The 25,499-nt window shown below is 41.3% G+C and overlaps 2 protein-coding genes across 4 annotated transcripts in view; one reads left to right on the forward strand and one right to left on the reverse strand.

The window, feature by feature from the left end:
- Positions 1-12,458, forward strand: part of Kiaa2012 (KIAA2012 ortholog) — a 115,100-nt gene extending 102,642 nt beyond the window's left edge. Inside the window, exons 14-21 of one of the 3 annotated variants that reach the window (XM_029539030.1) lie at positions 1,397-1,487; positions 3,513-3,663; positions 4,220-4,334; positions 5,901-6,232; positions 8,227-8,429; positions 8,986-9,158; positions 9,835-10,054; positions 12,121-12,292. In XM_029539030.1, coding sequence (XP_029394890.1) covers positions 1,397-1,487; positions 3,513-3,663; positions 4,220-4,334; positions 5,901-6,232; positions 8,227-8,429; positions 8,986-9,158; positions 9,835-10,054; positions 12,121-12,259 — 1,424 coding nt within the window. In that variant the 3' untranslated portion in view covers positions 12,260-12,292. Of the gene's footprint in view, positions 1-1,396; positions 1,488-3,512; positions 3,664-4,219; positions 4,335-5,900; positions 6,233-8,226; positions 8,430-8,985; positions 9,159-9,834; positions 10,353-12,120 lie in introns of those variants that run through there. The other 2 variants (XM_029539031.1, XM_021199169.1) reach the window with 2 other exon arrangements.
- Positions 12,459-15,754: 3,296 nt separating this feature from the next.
- Positions 15,755-20,894, reverse strand: Sumo1 (small ubiquitin like modifier 1). The gene is given in 3 exon segments (XM_021198525.2): positions 15,755-16,586; positions 18,714-18,785; positions 20,796-20,894. Coding segments are annotated over 3 exon segments (240 nt in total). The 3' UTR covers positions 15,755-16,517.
- Positions 20,895-25,499: the final 4,605 nt, after the last annotated feature.

Consider the following 25,499-nt stretch of genomic DNA (forward strand, 5'->3'; position numbering starts at 1 on the left):
TTCCTAAGGGAAAGAAACCCGCTTCTCTGGCTCACACACCCATTCTAAGATTCAGTTGTGATCACAAAGGGTGGTGTAACACCAGTGTAAGCCTCCACTCTGGACAGTACAATTGCGCCCTCTGGTGGTCATCTTGTGCTCTGTACCCAAGTTCAGAAAAATAGTACAAGGCAGGGCATGCTTTCAGTGAGAATGTGTCATGTCCCATCCCCTCTCCTTCCCTACTCCCAGGCAGCCATGTTCAATAAAGAAATTCTCACAGAGGTCCTCTTGTCATGGAGATACCTTAGGTACTGTAATCATCTCCTACCACCCAGTAATGTCCCATATAGAAAGCAAAAGAACCTCTGAGGTACATCCCTCAGTCGCAGTGGACACTCACAGTCTCTCCCCACTGCAAAGCCTGGAGGTGATGTGTGAGAGAACATCACCTCAGTGTGTGAGAATGCTTTTAGTGTTATAACCACACTGGGCTTTTAAGAAAACAATATAAACATACTTAAATCTTCTAATCTAACAATATTCTCTTGTCTATTTCCTCTTCCAATCCTTAGCCATCCAGTTTTTTTTTTTTTTTTTTGTGATTGTTCCTTGATTTTTGAGATGGGTGTGAATGTTAACTCTGGCCAGCCTGGAATGTGAACCAATCCTTCTCTAGATTTTAATGAATTCTATCACTTTTCTATAGTCTATATTTTTTTGTTGTTATACCATAAATACTTTCCACACTTCGGTATTTATCTTTCTTTTCTTTCCTATTCATTAATCTTCCGAGTAGTACCAAGGTTTGAACACAGAAAGAAGTTCTACCTCTGAGTTGTTCCTAGCCCTTACCTATAATTTTAAGTACCACACTTATGTATAAGTCACTTCCCAAGTCTGTTAAACTGTCTCTAATTTTTCATTTCCAGCAAATAAAATAAATACATTTTTATAAAAGTTGACCTGTCGGGTCGGGTGCGGTGGCGCACACCTTTAATCCCAGCACTTGGGAGGCAGAGGCAGGAGAATTTCTGAGTTCGAGGCCAGCCTGGTCTACAAAGTGAGTTCCAGGACAGCCAGGGATACACAGAGAAACCCTGTCTCGAAAAACCAAGAAGAAAAAACAAAACAGGTTGCCTTGTCCTTTCGGATTGTTTCCGTCTGATACATACCCAGGTGACAGTCCTGCTTAAAGGCTAAAATAGTTTCTGGTTCTAGACACATACTGTCTCTTTCCTAGAGGATACTTTAGTGAGTTTAATGTCGCCTGCCACAGGCCAGCACTGGTCTCCATGTGGGTTTGTCACTCATCTGCATTGCACACAGCTTTAGCGTCAACATTTCCCCTTGCCTGATTTCCTTCTGGGAAAACTGCCTGGGCCATTTGCTGATGGAGGATTCTCTGTTTTCACAGACCCAGAACTAAGGAACAAGACCCTTGCCCCACTCAGTACTGCCCTGGCTGAGTACAACCAGCCCTCTGAGGCTGACACCTTAAAGAGCATGTAAGTGTGCCGTGTGCCGTGTGCAGTGGCTTGGACTTTCCTTTCATCCCTGTGCCTTCTGGATTTTGTTTGTTTGGCTTTTGTTTTGTTTCAGGAGATAACATGCTGGCAGTTGGGTTTAACAGAAAGAGGCCCTTAGGTAGATTGCATATCGATGAGCAAGCTGCTTCAGACCACGTCCCCCAGCTTAGGTTGGGGCGGAAGGGGGCTGGGGGGGGGATTTAAATGTTAACCATCTAGAAGCAGCTTTTTTGTGTGTCCATGCACCCGAGGTTTACCAAGACTCTGGAAGGCTTTAGATAATCACCTTTCCCTGATTCCTCTCTTCAGAGTTCATTAACTCTGGATAGAATAAAGTGGGCCGGACACTACCATAGCATCTTCTCATCCCGCCAACACAGGCACACCTTCCCTACCAGCTACTGCCAGCTCACTGGCCGGCAGCCCAGGCAGCCTGGCACAGTCCTTTGTCCTCAGTTTCCTTTGGTTGTGGCCTTTGCTGTAGACTTCTTTGCTACCAGCTGGAACTAGATGATATTGTGGATTCCAGGAGCCAGGGTTGACTTGAAACCAGCAATTGAAAGACTCTCTTAGATCAAAAGGTTCTGTGCAGAAACAGAAGCAAACGGAGAAGGGGGCCTTGATGATCGAGGCAGCCCACTAAAGGGCTTTGTTTGTTTGTTTTAATTTTCTATCCCTTTTCCCTCAAAATATTTTAAACAGGTTATTACAGTTCCCCTCCCCCTAGACAAAACCAATAAAATAATTAAACAATTCTTTTTTTTTTTAAGCAAGAGGACAATAAAAAGGATAAAACACTACACAAATTTCATTACAGTTATTGTGATTAAAATTGAGATTTGACACAGATTCCTAAATGAAAAGAGGAAAGCAGTCATGTATCAGGGCTGTGGTTGTGGTGCTCATCGCAGCCTACTGGTTCCTTGGGGAAGGGAGTAGTTTTCCTAGCACCAAATCCTAACCCAGACTTCTGTGAGGTTTTATAGAGTGATGTTGAATGATTTAAAGACTCGTGTATTTACAGGAAATTCCATCTACCTCATTCAACAAATATTTTTTACGTTTCCACAGTAAAACCTCTGGGATAGCACATTGCAGTAAATACACTGAAAGAAAAAGAAAGACTAGGCCCAGTACCCAGCAGGCACACAGTACCACTGCCGCTGCCCAGTACCCAGCGGGCACACAGTACCACTGCCGCTGCCCAGTACCCAGCAGCACACAGTACCACTGCCGCTGCCCAGTACCCAGCAGGCACACAGTACCACTGCCGCTGTCCTTGCAACCCACAGCACAGGCATTGGTCAGTGGTAACAATGACAACTGGGACACACAAGAGAGGGCACACATGACCTTGTAGTGGCTGAATCCAATTAAAAATGAAACTCAGGGATGCCAAAGGAATGATTGGGACAACTGCATATTTCCAAGATCATCTTTCTGAAAGGTCACTTTTCTTTTCCAGCCAAGCCTTTGATAGAGGACATTTAGCTGTGTGGTTCTGTTGATAATTAAGGCATAAAATGGGAGCGTGATCTGATTGCTCATTGATTTCTAGGGTTGATTCAGTTGATCTGGCTGGCTAGGTGGTACCCCCTTCCTCCTTCACTGTTCCATGTCTGTCCCTCCCAGAGCTGCCAGCCCCATTACCAAGGACAGCTTTTACCCAATAGAGGAGAGCCTGTTTTTCTTTGGTCAAGGGTATTCAGGAGTTACACTTGAATTTCCCTGCTAAAACCTCCAAACAAGCTCTTGAAGGTGTAGATGTGCAATGAAAAGAAGCAAACTATTTTGCCACTATGTTTTAGGGCTTACTTTAAGGAACCCCCTCCCCCCCTCCAGTGTGAAGACCACCATCTCCCTTATGCAGGAACAGGTTGCCTGTGTGTGTCAAGCATCCCAACAGTCGACCACAGCTGCTCTGTGGGCATTTCTTCGCATGCCCTCTTCGCTCCCACTTGGCTTTCTCCATTCAACTTGTCTGCTGGCTTGTTCTTTTCAAAGGGACGGAGATTACAATGTGCACCGCCCACACAGAGGACCTCGAAAACGTGAGCCTGCATTCCCAAAGAAGTTGGCTTCTGAGACTCCAAGAAAAAAGAAGAGAAGGAGACCAAAACTGTTCAAACAGAAGACTCTAGTTGCCATCAGTCATGTGAGTGTGAGAATGAAGAATCTGGCCCAGAAGCCCTGCCTACCCCTCCATGGCTCCACATAGACCTGCAGGTTGCTTGATAGAGAAGAGCACCTGCCGAGAGGGGCAGTGGGGGCTGAGGGCCAGCCATGGTCTGCTCACAGGCCCTGCACCTTGCACTAGGCTTCATCTTCCTGAAGGACAAGGGTCCCATTGCCGAACAAAAATGCAAGTGGGTAACCATGGCCCCACTTTGCCATCTCTTTTGGGGGGCGGACCTCCATGTTGTTCCCATCCCAAGGGAAAGGTGAAGGCTGGCATGGCTCTTGCTGCCTGCCTGAGCTCTTCTCGGAGTTAACACACATGCAGCGTTGAAGAAAGCTGGCTATGATCTCAGTTGATCAACAGTGGCAGCACCGTCTCACAAACATGAAAACAGCTTCCTTTGCTTCAAGCTCTGCAGACCATGACTTAACATCAAAAAAGAAGGCAGGCCACAAAGGGCTTTCCTTACTCTTTTCTCCTCTGAAATTATTCCTTTATTTATCACAGTTCTCTTCTAAATTTCTTCCTTTAGGGAAGGGATTTGGTTGACAAGGCTAAGAGAAAGAAAAGAACCAAGACACACCAGGCCAAAGCTCCCAAGAATGAGAGGGAAGAAAGGGGCCTGGGGCAAGCAGAGGCTGCTGGAGGTAAGAAAGTATGCCTGTGAGGAGCAGCCTGTGAGGGCCAAAATGTGTATGTAGCATTAACAACTTGTATACTCAGACTTGGGCCCCATCCCCAGGGTTTTATATTATACACATTTGATGTATGTGAAGTATCCTGGCAGACAAGGGGTAATGTGGAGAATCAGCTTGGCTTCTACCTGGCTATGCTCGCTCTGCAGCTGAATTTCCTAACAGTGTGGACCTAACATGTAGCACGTGGACAGAGGAAACCAGGGCTGAGCAGAGACCTGGGACGATCATGAAAGGGGACGATGATAACAGCACTGAGTAATACCATGCTGTTTGGGTACCTAAGGCTGAGAGAGGATAAGCAAGTGACATCAGAGTAAAGGTGGATGGACCCAGGGACCCATGAGTCCCAGTGCACATTATTACTGCTGCCATCGTGAGCTTATAACTACAAGCTGAAGCCTGTAATTTCAAAAGCTGAAATGGAAAACTTCTCCAAGTCTAAAACTCTCTGAACGTCAACGAGATGCCACAGGTAGATTCTAGACCTGACCTCACTAAAAATACTGTACAGGGCTCTAGATCACTCTAAGTCAGGTCTTGCCATGTATTTGACCTACAGTTTTATTTTGAATCTGAATAATACCTCTTGCTGCTTTAAGAAAAACATAAAATTACCTTTAGGCTGAGGATCAAAAATATATATAAATTAATCCCAGCACTTGGGAGGCAGAGGCAGGCGGATTTCTGAGTTCGAGGCCAGCCTGGTCTATAAAGTGAGTTCCAGGACAGCCAGGGCTATACAGAGAAACAAAAACAAAAACAAAAACAATACAAATTGTCGAAAAACAAAACAAATATATATGTGAAGCATTAACAAATTGCATTAACAAATTAGACTTGGATCCCATCCCATAATTTTATACATTTGTCTAGCCTTTAGCATTGGCAGGAATTGGCAGGAGAAACAAATGCCCTTGACCCTCAGAGAATTGAACTTCCCCTGGTTAGAGCTGTGACCTCGGGGCAGGACTTCCTGCTAAAACCCTCCCCTGGAGTCCTGCCCCTTTGTAGGTCGGGGTGAGATGGGAGCTTTCTTCGCTTCTGGGGCTGGGATTGAACCTACGGCCCTACTAACTAAATACATGCTCTGTCACTTAGCTGTATCGTATCCCCAGCCAGAAATGCAACCTTTGCAGTAGTAATGGTTGAATCCTTATTGATCTAAATATATTGCTGGAATATTTTTCTCAAATCATTATTACAAAGCAGATTCTATTCACCCAGAATCTGGGGGTGAATTCAGGAATACGCACACCAATTTACCCTACTGTATGCTTAATTTTAAAAGTTATTAAAGAGCTGGGTATGGTGGCACACTCCTCTAATGCCAGCACTTGAGAGACAGAGGTATAAGAATCTCTGTGAGTTTGAGGCCAGTCTGGTCTCTATAATGAGTTCCAGGACACCCTGAGCTACATAAAGAGACCCTGTCTCAGAAAAAGGTTACTAAGCAGAATTAGTAGAGGTCACGCTTCTTCTACTCACCTGTACCTCTGTCCCAACTGTTTCCCCCAGGAAAGCCAAAGCATTCAAAAATTAAAAAGAAATCAGAGCTAACTCCAAAAGAAGAGCAACTGGGAAGCAAAATGAAAAGGTCACGTAAAGAGAGGAACATGGAGATGGCGGCAGGGCTGAGCAAGCCAGACATCACCAACTCCAGGGAAGCAGGAGGCACCTCACATCCAGGGCTCCTCCGCTCCCACTCTGCGGCTGGACAACTTTCTCTTGAACTCGATGCTCTGGAGAGTCAGGTTGCTATAGATGGAAGATTATCATCCATCCAGGCCACAGATGTCACTAGTGACATGGAATCTGAAGAGGAGAGAAGCCATGGAGACCCTGCCAAGGTATGGACAGGTGTTCTCACGAGAGGAAGTTCTGGCAGAACTGCAGATATAAGGGAAATGTCCCTGAGTAGGCTGTAGTTTCTGAAACAGCCCTGTCATGTGGTGGTCTTACATGTTCTACTTTGATGCCTTCTGACCCTAGTTAGAAGCCAGACCAGATCAACGACACAAGGAGAGAGGCTTCAGCTCTCTGAAGTGGGTGAGGCATTCTGTGATGCCCATATATCCAACTCTAAAGAATAGGAGGCAGGTATGGGAGCCATCTGTGAGAGGTACAGGTTTCACTGGGACAGAGAACAGGAGACACACAGGCTGTGAGAACCAAGCCATATCCTCACCTTGGCCTGGCACATTACAAAGGGTATGGTACACAGCTGAACCAGACAGTTCACAGACATAAACCTGTTCTCACAGGGTGCTTACTATGCGTTGCTTTGTTCCAGTGGCCTTGATTCTAAGGTGCAAGTTTGAATAGAAAAATTGAATGAGGAAGGGCTGGAGAGATGGCTCAGCAGTTAAGAGCACTGACTGCTCTTCCAGAGGTCCTGAGTTCAATTCCCAGCAACCACATGGTGGCTCACAACCATCTATAATGGCATCTGATGCTCTCTTCTGGTGTGTCTGAAGATAGTAACACTCTACTCATATTCATAAAATAAATAAATCTTAAAAAAAATTCAATGAGGAAACTTGGGGTTCTCTGTAGTAAGTCAAAAAGAATCCAGATGCATTGTCTCTCAGCCAGGTTTCTTCTGCTGTTGGATCTTCACTAGGACACACAACTGTGTTTTAGAGCCTTTGTACTCCAAAATATCACAAACAGCACAGCACACAGGCCAAGCCTCTATAAATACACTTGCACACAGTGAACACCACTGCACCTCATTTAATCTTTACATCCACATTTATTTATTTTTCAAAAATATTTATTTATTTAATGTATGCAACTACGCTGTTGCTGACTTCAGACATACCAGAAGAGGGCATAGGATCCCATTACGTATGACTGTGAGCCACCATGTGGTTGCTGAAAATTGAACTCAGGACCTCTGGAAGATCAGTCAGTGCCCTTAACCACTGAGTCATCTCTCCAGCCCTACATCCACATTTATGAACCAAGTGTGATGAGCCTCAGTTTGCAGATCTAGAGACCAAAGCTACAAGTGCCAATTGCTAGATGCTACACAACCATTCAGTGGTTAAGACAAGTTCAAAATTCTTGTCACTATTTCCAATTATTGCTTATTTATTTAAATCTATTGTTTTAAAGATTTTTGTTTGTTTGTTTTGGTTTTTTGAGACAGGGTTTCTCTGTATAGCCCTGGCTGTCCTGGGGCTCACTTTGTAGACCAGGCTGGCCTCGAACTCAGAAATCTGCCTGCCTCTGCCTCCCGAGTGCTGGGATTAAAGGTGTGCGCCACCACTGCCTGGCTGTTTTAAAGATTTATTTCATTTGTGTGGGTATACTGTCCCTGTCTTCAGACACACCAGAAGGTGGCATTGGGTCACATAACAGATGGTTGTGAGCCACCATGTGGTTGCTGGGAATTGAACTCAGGACCTCTGGAAGAGCAGTCAGTGATCTTAACCACTGAGCCATCTCTCCAGCCCAGTTGCTTATTTATTTAATAGCAGTTTTTTCCAAAAGTTTCAGGGATCTCTTCTCCTTAGTATCCTTAGACCTTCTCAGCTGCCTAGACCACAGAAGAGAATTCTGCTCTGCATAATGGATGATGATTTTGATCTGTGAGCAGAATTTTCTAGATCATCAAAATGTGTTAGCCCATGAGGAAGACTGCATCAGAAAAGCTGTACTCTTAATTGTAGGTCAGTCCAACCCCACAGCCAGGTAGGCAGAAGCAGTTTATGCCACTGTGGTGGTAGTGTGGAATCAGCTTTGGTGTGGAATTAGCTTTACTCTGATTAGAAAAAAACCCTATCTGGGCTGCAGCTGGGTCTGTGTCCCTTACACTGATAACACTCTGGTCTCTTAGGCCCTCCAGGATGAGAAGCAGCAGGAGAAGGCTTCTCGGGACAGAATTCGAATAGAGAAGGCACAGATGAGATGGCTGAAGGTGGAGCAGAGGAGAAGGGAACAGGAGGAGCTGACTTGGCTCCATCAGGAGCAGCTGGAGAAAGCAGAGAAGATGAAGGAGGAGCTGGAGCTGGAGCAGCAAAGACGAGCTGAGGAGAACCGGTGGGCTAGCAGCCAGAGACGCAGGCAGGGCAAACCTTCCCCAGGGGCACAGCTCAGTGCTAGGCTCATGATCTGACACCAAATCACAGGGACAGCCTGGACCAGAGAGAAGAGTAAGATACTGTCTTGATCATGTGGGTTACTCAAGATAGATGCTTAAAGGGAATTCCAGAAAGGCTTTAAGATTTGGCCCAGTCTATCAAGCTCCTCTCACTGTACTGGTCCTTTCACCTGTTTTCATGCTGACTTATATCTACAACCCCACGAGGCAAGAATTTCACAATCCACACTTTAGGAAATGTTTTTTTTTTTTTTTTAAAGAATAGAAAAGGAAGTGCAGAGAATTTAAGGCTCTTAAATCCTGGGCAACAGTGCTGAGCCGAAACTTCTAGGTTTCTTCTTCTAGACCCATCTCTTACATCTCTGCCCTTCAATCCAGACTGTAGAAAACCTGTTCTCTGAAGGGGCGCTTCCTGGGGACAGAAGGCTATAAAGTCAATTGTCAGTTGGTTAGGCTCTTTTTCTGCTATTCCTCTGACACCTTCCATGTTCTCAGCCTGAGAAAGCAGAGACTGGAGGAAGAGAGGCAGCAACAGGAAGAAGCTGAGAGGAAACGGAGGCTCCAGTTGCAGGCAGCCCGGGAGAGAGCAAGGCAGCAGCAGGAGGCACTCCGCAGGAAACTGCAAGAAATACAGAGAAAAAAGCAGCAGGAGGCGGCAGAGAGGGCTGGTGAGAGAAGTCCTGAGCTTTTTGTATCTCTTCACTTGGACCAAAAAATATTTTAAACCCACTTCAAGCAATTCTATTCCTACCCTAGGCCTTAGTGCACAAAGCACTCCATGTAAAAGCTAAGCTTTGCTCCAGAGTGATAACTCTGTCTGGCTACAGTGGGTTGAAATGAAGGGATGGAATATGAACAGGAGACCCACATGGAAACAATTACAGGAGAGGACTCCTGCTTCAATAATTGCCCTTGTCAGTTCAAACTTCTCTACCTGCTCCCTTCCTCTTGCAGGTAGAGACATTCACAAATACCTGGAGAGCCTCAGACACACCTTCAGGTGTGGATCAGATAATCTCCCAGCATACTTTTCAGGATGAGGGTAGAAGGTTCAGCAGATGATGTTGCTGCGATCAACTCCTGGTATTTCAAGAGTCTAGTTAAGTAAGCACTCTCTAGATGCTGATCTGACACTCCTCCCTACACAACAAACAGCACACTATCCTGTGAACTCAACTGACTTTGGAAAAAATCTTCCCTAAGGTTTTTCAATGCGCATTGGTCCTTTGACAGGAGACTTGGATTAGTAAACCCACAGAGGGTCTAGCAGGTTAAAAGGGCAGACCAGAAATGTCAGCTGCTCTAGTGACAGCCCAGCTGAACCCAGCTCTTTCTGTTCTGCAGAGGCAGAGAAGCTAAGGCAGAAGGAACTGGAGATGCAGTTAGCAGAAGAACAGAAACGCCTGATGGAAATGGCTGAAGAAGAACGGTTGGAGTACCAGCAGCAGAAACTAGCAGCAGAAGAGAAAGCTAGGCAGGAGGCTGAGGAAAGGAGGAAACAGGAAGAGGAAACAGCAAAGCTAGCCCTGGAAGAAGCCACAAAACTTGCCCAGGAGCAAATCAGGTACTTGGACAGGGGGACAACTGCTGTCAGGGCTTGTTTTGAGGCTTGAAGGGCCAGTGCCAATGCTGACCACTGCTTGTAAGCAAGCAGTTCTCTCAACCCCTACAACATGGCTAGAAAGACTAAACACACAGAGCCATTCTCCAGCTACAAACAGTGCAGGATTCTGTCTTGGTTTATGGAGTTTGTATTGAAGCTTGATGGAAATTTAGAGATCATTTATCTTGATCTCCTGGTTTACAGATAAAAATGAACCCCAAATCAAAACAAACAACAATAAAAACAAATACCAAGGCTAGTGTGCAGCAGGGTGGTAGAATTTGCATTATGTGCTGGGTTTAACTCCCCAGTAAAAAAGAAGCAAGATCTCGATCAGGACCAATGACTTATGGCCAATACCAAGACCCATTATGTAAATTGTAGACTCTAGGAATTCAGAAGTAGATATTTACATTCTAGGGTTAAGGATGAAGAGGTACTGAAAAAGAAACTGTTTTGCTTTTTAACCTAGCAACAAAATGCTATGCAGAAACACTTTAAATTGTGACAGCAAGCTTATTTTAGATTGGTAGCCCAGAGCAAGGCCTCTCATAAGGAATGTCATAGAGGGTGAGATTTTAATAACACAGAGTTAACCATACAAGGATGTAGATGAGTATTTCAGGAAACAACAGTTAAGTGAACGGTGTGAGAACAGCAGTGAGACTCAACGAGAGTGAACAAGTGGTCCTTGTGAGGGAGACAGAGACCAGAACTAATGAGTGTCGTAGCAGGAGAAATTATACAAAGTTAACTTACCTGGGGCCAAAAGCATTTTTGTGATTCTTTACAATCATAAAACACTGAAAAGGTGAGCTGGGTGTGGTGGTGCAGGCCTATAATCTCAGCACCTGGGAGGCAGAAGCAGAAAGGCTCTTTACTTGGAAGACTACTAGGGCAGCTGCAGTAAAATTCTGTCTCAAAACTGACAGAAGATGTACAACCTCTTGAAAGATAGAAGGACAGCCTGGAAAATCATGTTTCCAACATGAAATATAAACATTTCTCCCCTTGAGTTATAATTTTCCACTAGTTAAACTGAATCTATAATACTCTTTAAGAGGTCCAGAAAGAGAAGGCACCAAAACTCTCAAGACTTTTCATTAACCTTGAGTTGTTCCTTCCCTGGATTTTCTTCAGCTGTTAGGGGAATTACAAAATAGATTATTGGAAGGATCCCAATTCAGCTTCAACAGTGCAGACATGTGTTGCAACAAAAAGCAAGCTACTAGAACCCCAACTTTCCAAGAAAAACTGACAGTCATCATGGAGGTACTTAAGTGATTATATAAAACTAGTCCATGTAGCTGAGGGAAAGAAACCAAGTAACTAAAGAAGCAGTGGCCTCACGCCACCAAGGACTAGAATTCAATGCCAGCTGACTTGACTTCACCTGCATCTGTGACATCTGTCCCTGTACTTTAACTGCTCTGTTTCCTCAAGTCTAAAGCAAAGGAATCTACTTTAATCCCAACACTTAGGAAGCAGAGGCAGAGGCAGATGAATCTCCATGAGTTCCCAGGCCAAATGGTCCAAATAGCAAGCTCCAGGACAGCCAGGGGTTACCCTGAGATATACTATCACAAAAAAAACAAACAGGGCTGGTGAGATAGCTCAGTGGGTAAGAGCACCCGACTGCTCTTCCAAAGGTCCGGAGTTCAAATCCCAGCAACCACATGGTGGCTCACAACCATCCGTAACAAGATCTGATGCCCTCTTCTGGAGTGTCTGAAGACAGCTACAGTGTACTTACATATAATAAATAAATAAATCTTAAAAAAAAAAAAACCCTAAATAAAGCAAGCTAGGGAGTCTCTTCCAGAGACACAAGTTTAAGAATGGAAAATTATGACTCCCTTTTTACTTTTCTAATAGGAGTCTAATGATACCCCCAAATGATTGTCCACTAAAACCCACAACCAACAGCCCAAATCCAGTAATCTCCCAACCCAAATCTAAAACTCTACCAACTTACAAGACTAGATGATTAATCATTTTTTGAAATGGGGGTGGGGTTGTCTCCTTAGGCAAAAAGCTGCTTTGGACAAACACCTTCATTTTCATCAAGAACTCTCTAAAGAAGCCAGTGGTCTGCAGTGGACACAGAACATCTCCAGACCATGGGTCTACTCGTATTTCCAGTCCCTACAAATCCCCAAGCCATAGGGCTTGAAGAAAAAAAAAGTTAAGTTGAGAAGTGGTGACAGAAAAAAAAGCTATATTTCTATAATAAAGCTCCAGCCTGAGTTCTGTCAGTTCCATTTCATCTCAACCATACATAGGTCCTTCCTTACCCTGGAACCTCTCTATTCCCAGCATTCTTGCACTCCACATACTGATCCAATAAACTTTTCACTTGCCTAAACCATTTTACTTTAGGACTACATCAGTTCAAAAGCCTTAGTGTCTAAACTACCATTACATAGTTCCAGTTGGAAATACTAAGTCTTAGGATATTCAGTGTATTTCAGTGTGTTCAAGAGTTGAAGGTAAATAAAAATTGTTATGGCAGTAACTTTGGATAAGCTAAGAGGAGCTAATCATATCCCTCTATAAGGTAAAACCACAATTTCAGCCTGAAAATCTAACTCAAACTTCAAAGGTATGTTCAGAATCACTTGATACAAGTTCGCCTGATCAAAATGAGCTGTGTTTGTGAGGAAATTCTCTCAATCCTCAAAGTGCAGGTCTAGAGCAGGATGTTTGAGTAAAGGAGCCACCTACTAGTGTGTAGCTGTTAAAGCTAAAACATTGCCGGGGCGGTGGTGGCGCATGCCTTTAATCCCAGCGCTCGGGANGCAGAGGCAGGCAGATTTCTGAGTTCAAGGTGAACCTGGTCTACAGAGTGAGTTCCAGGACAGCCAGGGCTACACAGAGAAACCCTGTCTCAAAAAAAAAACAAAAAACCAAACAAACAAAAAAAGAACACAGGAGATTTTGTTCCCAACTGTGCCTTGAAGAACCTACTCATAAAACTCTAATCATCCTATCAGAAGTCTCAAGTCATTTAACAACTCTTTTAATGTCTAATAACCATCTCTTTTAACAAAGCATCACAGGAAGCTAATAGAAATAAAATATAAAAGGCTATTAAACTAAGCAGTATTTGGGATTTTGTATTTTTGGTTAAGACAGGGTTTCACTGTGTAATGGCCCTGGCTACCCTGGAACTCTCTTTGTAGACCAGACCAGGCTGGCCTTAAGCTCAGAGATCTGCCTGCCTTTGACACCCAAAGGTCTTCTCATTACTTCATACACACACACACACACACACACACACACACACACACACACACACACACACACACACCCTATAAAGTAGTTGGTCACCTTGTATGAGTAAAAACAAATAGAAATGCTGGCGCTTGTCTTACTCAGCCCTGGAGCCCAAAGAATGGCAGAGCCATTCACGTTAGGAATTTCCACCTCAAATCTTTCTAGACACACATCAAAGTCTTTCCAGGGTGATTTTAAATCCAGACAAGTTTACAATGAAGATTTAATTATGACACTGTCCACAAACAGTGTTCACAAGTAATTTCCTCTAATTCCTGTACAAAGCAAATACCTCGAATTTGTGGGGACTACTATTGGGGATTACTACTCACAAGGTATTTATTTGCTTCATTCAGGAATTATACTTCTCCTGCCTAGAATCATAGCCAATTTTCCATTCTATACTGTAGGAATTGAGTAACTTCTTGTTTCATGTAAAATAAAACTAAAATAGCCAAACACTATGGATAAGACCTGTGAATTTTGGGCTGGTGAGATGGCTCAGTGGGTAAGAGCACCCGACTGCTCTTCTGAAGGTCCAGAGTTCAAATCCCAGCAACCACATGGTGGCTCATAACCATCCATAACAAGATCTGACTCCCTCTTCTGGAGTGTCTGAAGACAGCTACAGTGTACTTACATATAATAAATAAATAAAATCTTTAAAAAAAAAAAAAAAAAAAAGAATCCTAGACAGTCAACCTGTAAATGAGGTTTTTTTTTTTTTTAAAAAAAAAAAGACCTGTGAATTTAAATGTCACCTCATTTTCTGCTTGCCAACCCTACTTACAGTCATTAATACTCAGCCAGCCAATCAGTACACTCTCAAGAATCCACGTGCAAGGAAACTGCCACTGCTCCGTTTATTTTCTCCCTTCTTTTACAAATCTAGGATGCTGCACTCATGCACCACATAGAATGGCTACTAAATACTACTTAGGGTCCTTTCCAAATACCATCTATTAAATTTTGCTTCCAAGTGTCTATTTTAACAGCATTAGTATATCAGTTGAACATATTTTTAGGCCAACAGTAGAGTGTAATTACCTTAGAAGACACCCCACCTCCACACACACAAAAAGTTATTTCTACAACTTCACCACTAAATGCTGAGACTTCATTTAGAAATGCAAACAAAATTATGCTTAACTATATAGTCATGAATTCTGGGTAGCTCAAATAAGCAATCAGGTCTTTTGAGCTTTGACAAGTGATGTAACTCAAAAGATTTTCTACAATTGAACCTAACTTCCAGTTAGTATTTTAAATTATAATAGCAAATGCCAGGAGACGGTCTAAAAACTCCAATTTGTACAATACAAATAATTTTAAAGCTAAAGAGTCAAATATAAGAGTTTTTCAAGGCAATCTGCTTTTTGAGCAAGTTACCTAAAAAGAGTATGTAAGCTTTAACAGTTTATAAAATGTACTTGCAATAGGTTTTACTTGCTAGTCAGATGGCACTGTATTTTTGATTCCATAAAACTGGATGTGTGTGTATGTATGTATATATGTGTACACACACAATTCTGAGTCAATGGACTTCTTCCTCCATTCCCAGCTGGAAGGAAAGGAAAATGCATTTTTATATTGGCTGCTATTAGGTGGCCACTATTTTTTTTTTTTTGTTTTGTTTTTTCAAGACAGGGTTTCTCTGTATAGCCCTGGCTGTCCTGGAACTCACTTTGTAGACCAGGCTGGCCTCGAACTCACAAACTCTGCCTCCTGAGTGCTGGGATTAAAGGTATGCGCCACCACACCCGGCTAGGTGGCCACTATTTTAAGGTACAAGAAGAACCACATGTCATCTGTAATTAATAAGCCTCTAAAGTTGAAAAGTGTTGCTCTGTAATGCTAACACCTAGGCAGTTAAGTAAGAGAATACACAATTCAAGGCCATCTTCAGTTAGTTTCAAACCAGCCTTGGCTAAATAAGATTGTCTCAAAAAACTGGAGAAAGACAGGCATGGTGGTGTGTGGCTTAATCCCAGTAATAAAACCAGTAGTGATATCCTATGTTCACCTATCCAGTAAAAGCAAAATCTAAAGATATAACAGTTTTTTTTTTAAAGGATTTATTTATTATTATACATAAGTACACTGTAGCTGATTTAAGACGCACCAGAATAGGGTGTCAGATCTCATTACCGGTGGTTGTGAGCCACCATGTGGTTGCTGGGATTTGAACTCAGGACCTTTGGAAGAGTGGTCAGTGCTCTTACCCGCTGAGCCATCTTGCCAGCCCCAACAGTGAGTTTTTAAAAAGGCATTGTGACCATAACTAAATTCTTGATTCAGAAAACATTCTAGAAACTGCAAGAAAATCCTATCTGGGGTATTTTCACTTTTCTCCCTACATGGCTAAAATAAAAGGAGCTTTAGTACTGTTTTTACAAATATTGTTTATTTTAATGAAGCTGGTACAGACGATGTCCCTTGAAAACCCATGTCCCAGGCCAAAAAGTACAAACAGAATCAAAAGGAGCAGTGTCTGTTGTGTACACTTCTGTATGAGTAACTTTATTAATAACTGCTGATGAAAACTAGAACTTCCCTGGGGTCTTCTGACAATACTGTCTTGCTCAAGACTCTTTCTTTCTCTCCGTGAAGCCACCTTTGGAGTTAGCTGTTACTCTCACTGTCTGCCATCTTGACTACAAACATGATGTTCTTCTTTTGGTCCCGACCCTGAGATTTTAAAAGTAGCTTCAAGCTGAGGAAAGGTCATTTTCCACACTTCAGTTCTCTGAAAAATTTCCATCTCCCACTGAAAATCACAGTCCAGGAGGGAAGCAACCACACGCTGGGACTCCAGGGCCAATTGAACGGTCATAGGAAAGCTCCCATTGGTCGATCTTTTTATAATCACAAACCCGGAAATGCACAGTCCTGAAAAGGATGGCCTCTCTGTGCACACATGAAATTTCTTAAAGGAAAAAGGGCAGTATTAAGGGAGCTGAGGTCTGATCACCAAAAATCAGCACAACAAAAACAACCAATAATGAATATTGAACACTAGAATTCAGATGTTCTAAGATGGAGTGCCAGTATTCAATTTTCATTTTGAACACCACATTACAAAAGAACTATTTTTAAAAATAAAAAAGGATTGAGGGAAAAGGAAAAAATAAAAAATAAAAAGAATTATCTAAACCGTCGAGTGACCCCCCGTTTGTTCCTGATAAACTTCAATCACATCTTCTTCTTCCATTCCCAGCTGGAAGAAAAGAAAAATGCATTATTTTTATATTGGCTGCAATTAGGTGGCCACTATTTTAAGGTACAAGAAGAACCACATGTCATCTGTAATTAATAAGCCTCTAAAGTTGAAAAGTGTTGCTCTGTAATGCTAACACCTAGGCAGTTAAGTAAGAGAATACACAATTCAAGGCCATCTTCAGTTAGTTCCAAACCAGCCTTGGCTAACTGAGATTGTCTGAAAAAACTGGAGAAAGACAGGCATGGTAGTGTGTGGCTTAATCCCAGTGCTCAAAAGCCAAAGGCAGGCAGATAGATTTCTGTGAGTCTGAGGCAGCCTGTCTGTATTGTGAGTTGCAGGACAGCCCAGGGTACATAGTGAGACCCTGTCTCAAAAACACTTAAGAGCAACAACAACAACAACAACAACAAACAAATCCAAGCAAACAAAAAATAGGATTTGCACAGCATGTACAAACTCAAGAGATTGTTCCAGCACAGACTAGAAGGGAAGGAAATGGGGGAAGAAGGAGGGCAGGTAGAGGAGACGAGAAGAGAGGGGAGGAGAAGGGAGGAAAGAAGGAGAGAAGAGAGGGGAAAGGGGAGAAAGAAAAGAGAAGGGGAAATGGGGAGAGGGGAAAGAAATAGGGGAGTAAAAGGGGGAAATGGGGAGGAAAGGGAGGGGAAGAGGGAAAAGGGAGATTTAAGTTTAATAGTTCAATGGCATATTTTCTAAAACACATTTTTTAGATGTAACTAATACTCTCATTTAATAAAAATAAAAATTAAAAACAAGAATTTTAGTTGGATAAATGCTACCCTGAGGATTCATTCCTAAGTGGCTTATTTTGTCATCTATAATTCCCTCTGGCATCTAATTTGTGATTTATTTTTTATCTTGAAAAGGGTTTCTCGGGCCAGGCAATGGTGGGCCATGCCTTTTTAATCCTGGCACTTGGAAGGCAGAGCCAGGTGGATTTCTTGAGTTCGAGGCCAGCCTGATCTACAGAGTGAGTTCCAGGACAGCTGGGGCTATACAGAAAAACCCTGTCTCAGAAAACAAACAAATACCAAAAAAAAGAGGGGGGGTTCTCTATGTAACCCTTGCTTTTTTAGAACTCATTCTGTAGCCTCAAATTTACAGAGAGATCCACCTGCCTCTGGAGTGCTGGAATTAAAGGCAGGTGCCCAGCTTCCTAATTCCTAATTTGTGTTTTAATAGTGATCTTCTAACATAGAAGATTTATCTAGTTATCTGCTGTTGTTTAATAGTTCCAGTTTAAACAAAGGGAAGGGGGAAAGTGGGGAGACTAAAACATAAAACATGAAGTCATTAATCCTTAATCCTAAATGGTCTGGGAAGAAGCAAGGGGAACACAGGCACACCAATACACACAGAGATTAAACAAAGAAATTAGGTAAAGAACAGATTTTTTTTTTTTCTGTACTTGTAACTTCTCTGGCAGCTAAAAAATATTTCAAAATATTTTTAAAATGTGAAGAAAAATCAAGAACAAGTCAGGTACCAAGTTGAAGGGATTCAAAATGGCCAATATCTAAAAGATAGCCACACATATTCTGTGTAACCCTGGCTGTCCTGGAACTCATTTTGTAGACTTGGATGGCCTCCAACTCAAGAGATTAGCCTACCTTTGCCGCCAGAGTACTGGGATTAAAGTACCACCACCACCTAGACAGCCACACATTTTCAAGAAATCTTTCCAGGTCATTGGTTAATTCAAATGGAAAGGGTAACTGTGGTGGCATCATGACCCTTATGGACCCCATGTGAGCATTAAAATGCTCATATACATTAATAAATTATTTAAATATAAATTCTAAAAACTTAATTTTTTAACCTCTTTTTTGGTGCTAGGGATCAAACTCTGGACACATACATATTAAACCAGTTTGATTCAAAATCTTATCAAACTTTTTCTTTTTTTCTTTTTCTTAATTTATTTTTATTTATGAGTACACTGTAGCTGTCTTCAGACACACACCAGAAGAGTGCATCAGACTCCATTATATATGGTTATAAACCACCATGTGGTTGCTGGGAACTGAACTCAGGACCTCGGGAAGAGCAGTCAGCGTCCTTAACCGCTGAGCCATCTCTCCAGCCCTCCAACTTTTTCATACTTACTTCTTTCGGAGTATGATTATCAGCAATTCTCTGACCTTCAAAGAGAAACCTGAGTGAATTCATTGGAACTCCCTAAAAGAAGGAAAAAGAAAGTTTGTATAAAAAACTTAGGTTATTAGTAACTATGATAAAACCATAAAAGAAAAAGAAACAGCATGAAACATGAAAGGCTTAAAGAAATCTCATGTACCAAGTACTACTTTATATACAGTCACAATGTTCTTTGCAAAGACTCTGAAGGTTATCTCCTCATCTTCATTTTACAACTAGGGAACTTGAGGCCTGAAAATAAGCTAAGAATTTCTGCTCAAAATAATTGATGAGCCTATTTTCTCAACCACTACTGTGTTCATTTTCTCCATAAATATGAGCTGGCATAAAAGAAAATAAGGACCTGGATATGCTTTCTAGCTTCTAACTATACAAGCAAAACTGGTTTTAAACATTAAATTCAAAGAATTTGGTAATACAAAAGAGATATGTAGGTAAGGCACAGTAATATGTGTGTATGCACACACACATACCATGCTACAAAATACGTTTATATTTGTTAACCATTTTAATATGATAGCTAAAGGGGAGATGACTCTTTAAAAGAAAGTAACTTTACAAGGAAGTATGAATCAAGAATGATCTATTTAAGGGCTAGAGAAATGCTCAGTGGTTGAGAGGATTGCTGTTCTTGCAGAGGACTCAGGTTCAATTCCCAGCACTCACATGGCAGCTATCTTAATTCCAGTCCTGAGGGAATCCAATGCCTACTTCCAGCATCTGAGGGCACTATGGACATAATGCACAGACATACATGCAGGCAGAACACCATAAGTAAAATTTAATTAAAACAGCAACAACAACAACAACAACAAAACTAAAACTTTTATCTGTAGGATTTAAACACTGTAACTGAAACAAACTACAAAGAAATTAAAATATACCAAGTGTGGTGACAGCCAGCACCCAGGAGGCAAGGGTAGAAGGATCTCATAGTGAGTCCCAGGACAGCTAGGGCGCAGAGACGCTGACTCAAAACAAACCAACAATTCAACCTTGCTTATCTCTATGTATTGTTCTTTAACTTGCTTTTAGTTTTATGAGACAGGATTTCATACAACTCGGGTTGGCCTCAAATTTCTTATATAGTAGAAGATAACCTTGACCTCTTGACCAGTGTTGGAATTACAGGTGTATCCCACCACACCCAGCATAAATTAATTATATTCTTACATCTAATTTTATTCATATATATATGAATTCATATATATATATATATATATATATATATATATATGTCTATCTATAGATACACACACATACATACATACATATATGCATATATACACATATACATATATATTTGTATATGTAGCCCTAGCTGTCCTGGAATATTTTATGTAGCTGAAGATGATCTGGAACATTTTACCCAATTTTTATTATTTATGAGTATAAAATGTGTGAATGCAGACAACAGATAATTTTAAAGGAGTTAATTCCTAGAAATTATCTTGAAATATGTTTGAAAACATGATATATAAAGTCGCAATCTATATTATATATAAAGAATACTTGGGTTTTTTTTTTTTTTTTTTTTTTTTTTAATGTGTTTTGCCTGCCTGTATGTCTGTATACAATGAATGTGCAGTGCCTACAGGAGGCCGTCAGATCCTCTAAAACTGGATTTGCAGTTGGCTGTGAGCCACCAAATGGCTGTTGGGAATTCAACCCAGGTCCCTTGGAAGAGCAGCCAGTGCTGAGCCATATTTCCAGCCCCAAGAAAATATATTAATTATAGATTTAAATTTGAAATATGGCCTAAAGCTCATAGTTAGAAGAACAGGGCAACTCCACTGTAATCACCTAAAAGGCTTGCTTCACTGTTGTATACCACATGCAAACCATCCAGACAAAAATATTCATCTGAGCAGTCAGTAAAAATGAGTTACTTTTAAATTACTTCTATGTTCTATTAATTCAAATTCTGAAATGGGTCACAAGAGGAAAAGGATAACATTTCCTTAAGTTCCTAATGATGAAAACAGAACGTCTTTTGGCAAAGCACTGTATTTAATGTCACAATATACAAACCTGTCTTTGACAGTATGATTCTTTAAGTTTCTTGAGATGTGTTGTCATTTTCACTTTGAAATGTATCTCACTGCTATCCTAAGGAGATAAAGGAAACATTGTTTACCTTCACTACTTAGTTAACTTGAACCAAATTATTTAATTATGCCTTGTCAATTAAAGTTTTCCACCAAAATACTCTTTTTAGCATCCCTAATTAGTTTCAGTACAGCAATCTAATCAAATTCCAAGTAACTTTTAGCAATTCATTAAAACAGGTGTTTTGGTTTCAAAATTATTAATGTAAATTTGTGTATCAAAGAATGCATTCCTTCATGACAGCATAGCCATCAAAATACTGAAAAATAAAAATGAACCATCACACCAGACACACACTTTTAATTCCGGTACTTAGGAGGCAGAGGCAGACAGATTTCTGAGTTCGAGGCCAGCCTGGTCTACAGAGTGAGTTCCAGGACAGCCAGGGCTACACAGAGAAACCCTGTCTCGAAAAAAGCAAATAAAATAAAATAAAATAAACTGTCAGAAACCCTCATAAGCAACCGAAACAAAACATACTCTCCTATTCATACCAACTAACGTGTTCCTGAAGGTAGTCAAACCTAGAAGAAAATTATAAACTTTAAAACAACATAGAAAACCTTTTTCTACCATGAAGTGACTCATTGAAGCTGGTTTCTCTACAATGAATAAAAACTTTGGTAATTCAAACTGAAGGTTTGGGGTTAAAGTTGCCAAGTGGAGTACTTGTCTTGGGTTCAATCCCCAGCATCCTTTCTATTGAAACAAGTTGTTTAACTACAGATACTTTTCTTCTATCCAAATTGCCAAACAAACAATCAGAAAACAAACAAACAAACAAAAAACTAGTGTTTGCATTATCATAAGATTTCAAGACCAATTAAATACACACCACATTCACAAATATGTTAGCATATTTAATATATTCATGATTATAATCCCATAAAAAGATAAAAGAAAATATTACAGCATGTCTAATGCAATACAATTCCAAGCTAGACGTGGTGGTGCACACCTTTAAACCCAGCACTGGGAGGCAAAGACAATTAGATCTCTGAGTTCAGATCAGTCTGGTCTATGAAGAACTCTAGGGTAGCAAAAGTTATACAGCAAGACTCTGTCTACAAATAGAAAAAGAAAAAGAAAAAAAGAAAAAAAGATATAGATCAGTGGAATAAAAAAAATAAACTCATATCTACAGTTGATTTTTGCTATCTCTGCCAAGACAGTTTAATATAAAAAGGAACCATTGTGCTATGTGCTACTGGTAGGTTTAGCCAGACCTATATGCTAGGTAACTATTCCACCCCTGAGCTTATATTCCTAGTCACTTCATTCATTCACTTCATTCATATTTATTTATTTATTGGTTTTTTGAGACAGGGTTACTTTGTATAGCCCTGGCTGTCCTGGAACTCACTCTGTAGACCAGGCTGGCCTCGAACTCAGAAATCCACCTGCCTCTGCCTCCCCAGGGCTGGGATTAAAGGCGTGCACCACCACACCCAACCTTTTTTTTTCCCCCTTGAAATTTAATCTAATTATATCACTTTCCCTTTCTTCCATCCAACCATCCTGGATCCTCTTACTCTCAAATTTATGGCCTCTCACTTTTCTTTAATCACTTCTATACACATGCACACACGTACAGTCCTAAATATATAAACAGAATCTGCTCAGTCTGTATAATGCTACTTGTATTTATATGATTTTAGGACCACTTGGTATTGGATAACCAGTTGAGGGAAGTGAGTTCTTTCCTGGAAAAGACTATTTCTCCCACTCTCAGAGTTATTTATTTGCTTATAATTTTTTTTGTGAAATGTTGGGACCCCATGAGAGTTCCCCCTTCCATGTTAGAATGCCTTGGCGTCATCCTCATTCCAGTCTTCTTTAGGAAGCCATGTTGAGATTTCATCCTAGGCAGGCCTTGAAACTGAGATCCTTCTAACTTAACCTCAAGTAGCTGGAATTACAGGCCTGACCTATAAGGCTCAGAAAAGATGGTCTTTTTAAACTAATGGCTCGCAACCATATGGTGGCTCACAACCATCTGTAATGAAATCAGATGCCCTCTTCTGGTGTGTCTGAAGACAGCAACAGTGTACTTACATATAATAAATAAATAATCTTTAAAAAAAAAAATATTTACTACCCAGCATATATATATTTTTAAATAACTTAAAAGTAAAAATTCAACTTTTAAAATAGGGTAACAGCTCTAAACACATTTTCCAAAGAAAAAAATATACATGTACTCAGAAGGCTTACTTCCCCTGCCTTCTAGAGTCCTCTAGAAGAAACACCTTGGACTGCAGTTCAGAGATTGTCTCCAGAAAGGTTTAAGGAAGACCCACCCTAAAATTGATGGGGTAGAGAAGCAGCTCACTGATGAAGAGCACATATCTTGGACTGTACCTGAGATTGTCAGGGCCTGTGTCTGGCACCTCACACACCTGTAATTCCAACTCTAGGGGATCTGCTATCTCTACCCTCACTGTACACCTGCACTCAAATGCAGACACACAGACATACACAAGTTTTTCTTTAAAGAAAAAAATTGTGAGATACAGCACCTGCCTGGTTTGGTTTGTTTTTAACAAAATCTCAATCATTGATTTTACCAATAAAGACTCAGGAGCCAGGTGCTGAGGGGAAAAGCCTGCTGGCTCAGAGACTCAAGACACAGAGAAAGAACTCAGCCGACCTTCCCCAGCCAACATCCCACCAGCAATTCACTTCTCATGATGTCTCAACCTTTTCAAACTGAATGTCCCTCCCTCCTACTTCCTGTGCATCTCCCTATCCATTCTGACTCCCTCTCTCTGTTTTTTATTTTCCTTAAAAATTCTATGTTAACGTCCTATCAACTGGTTAGTTGCTCATCTCATGGCCTATGTTTGACTATTTAATACTGTTTACAATATTCAAGCAGAAAGTTATTGAATTAAATGTGTGTGCTAGGCCAGGCATGGTGGCGCACACCTTTGATCCCAGCACTCGGGAGGCAGAGGCAGATGCATTTCTGAGGCCAGTCTGGTCCACAAAATGAGTTCCAGGACAGCCAGGGCTATACAAAGAAACCCTGTCTCAAAAAACCAATAAAGAAAGAAACCCTGTCTCAAAAAAACAAAACAAACAAAAAAAAAGGTGTGTGCTAAGGCTGAGCCACACCACAACTAAAAATTGGTTTTTCCAGTAAATAACATAATCTCAAGAGTTCATAGTGTGATCAAATATCCTGCAACATTCCCCCCCCCTTTTTATCTAAATAAAGGTTTTAACTCTTAACAGAGTAAACCTATCTCCAATAATGAAGCTATTTCTGCCAAGCTTTCCACAATGTCCAGCTTGGTTGCATTTGGCAGTAATAGGAATAAGAATTTTATAGTTCAAAGTTCTATATTCGTGTCAGTCTCATATGAACTCAGCATTTTGAATGTCCTGAGCAGTTTGTAGTCGGGAGATGATCTTTGAGTGGTATTTGTCAGCTTAGTGGCAATCCTGGCTAGGTAGAACACACCAGTCAACCCAAAGGCAGAAAAAATACAGGTGCCAACTCTTGAGCCAGGGTTTCAGACCAGCGAGCTGGAGGTGGGGCGATACCATGTAGCCAATTCACTCTTTTACTTGGGACATATTCTCTTAATGATCTGTCCTTTGTCTTCAAATGTTTCACGTGTCCAGTGGTCTCCAGATTCCTTAGTTGGATGCTTTTATTCTCCTGGAAAGATAGAGCAAAACCCTGCCCTACCCCAACCCTAACTCTAAGGGGTTCCCTTTTTGGTACGTTATATCTTTCCTAGAGAAAAATGGTTTTTGGCTACAGAAAAAGAATTATATATCAATATTTAAATGTATTTATTTTTAGATCACAAAAGACATTGACTTTGAATTTCAACCTGCCTTTTGCAAGTAGCTTTTAGATTTACATCACCGTAATTCTTATGTGCCTGCCTCTTCCTCCCAAGTGTTAGCATTAAGGGTGTGTGTCTCCTAAGTTCTGAGAAATGTGAATCATCAACTGGCTACGGATTCCTTGTAAGGTATTCTCATTTGGTATTGTCCTGGTTTAATTTGGTTCTCAGTTACCCCTTAGTTTTTAGTGTTAGGGGTAAACTTCCAAGTATTTGCACTATATGTATAATCTATCATACTTGCTGACTTATTCTGAATTTGTTCCCTGGCAAATTTTAATATTCTAGTCTTTCTTTTTTTGGGGGGGGGGGTTTTCAAGACAGGGTTTCTCTGTGTAGCCCTGGCTGTCCTGGAACTCACTTTGTAGACCAGGCTGGCCTCGAATTCAGAAATCCACCTGCCTCTGCCTCCCGAGTGCTGGGATTAAAGACGTGCGCCACCATGCCTGGCCAGAGCAGTGTTTTACTTACACACACACACACACACACACACACACACATTTATTTTTATGTGCACTGGTGTTTCTTCTGCATGTATGTTGGTAAGAGGATGCCAGATTAACTGGAACTGGAGTTACAGACAGTTATGAACTGCCATACTGCCATGTAGGTGCTAGGTATTGAACCAGGGACCTCTGGAAGAGCAGCCAATGCTCTTAACTTCTGAGCCATCTCTCCAGCTCAGAGTGGTATTGTTTTCAACAACAGGTATTAAATATTTTAACGCGTCTGCAGAGGAGTTTCTCTAGCACTATCAGGGTATGAC

The sequence above is a fragment of the Mus pahari genome, chromosome 5 (assembly GCF_900095145.1).
Source record: "Mus pahari chromosome 5, PAHARI_EIJ_v1.1, whole genome shotgun sequence".
NCBI classification, from domain to species: Eukaryota; Metazoa; Chordata; class Mammalia; order Rodentia; family Muridae; genus Mus; species Mus pahari.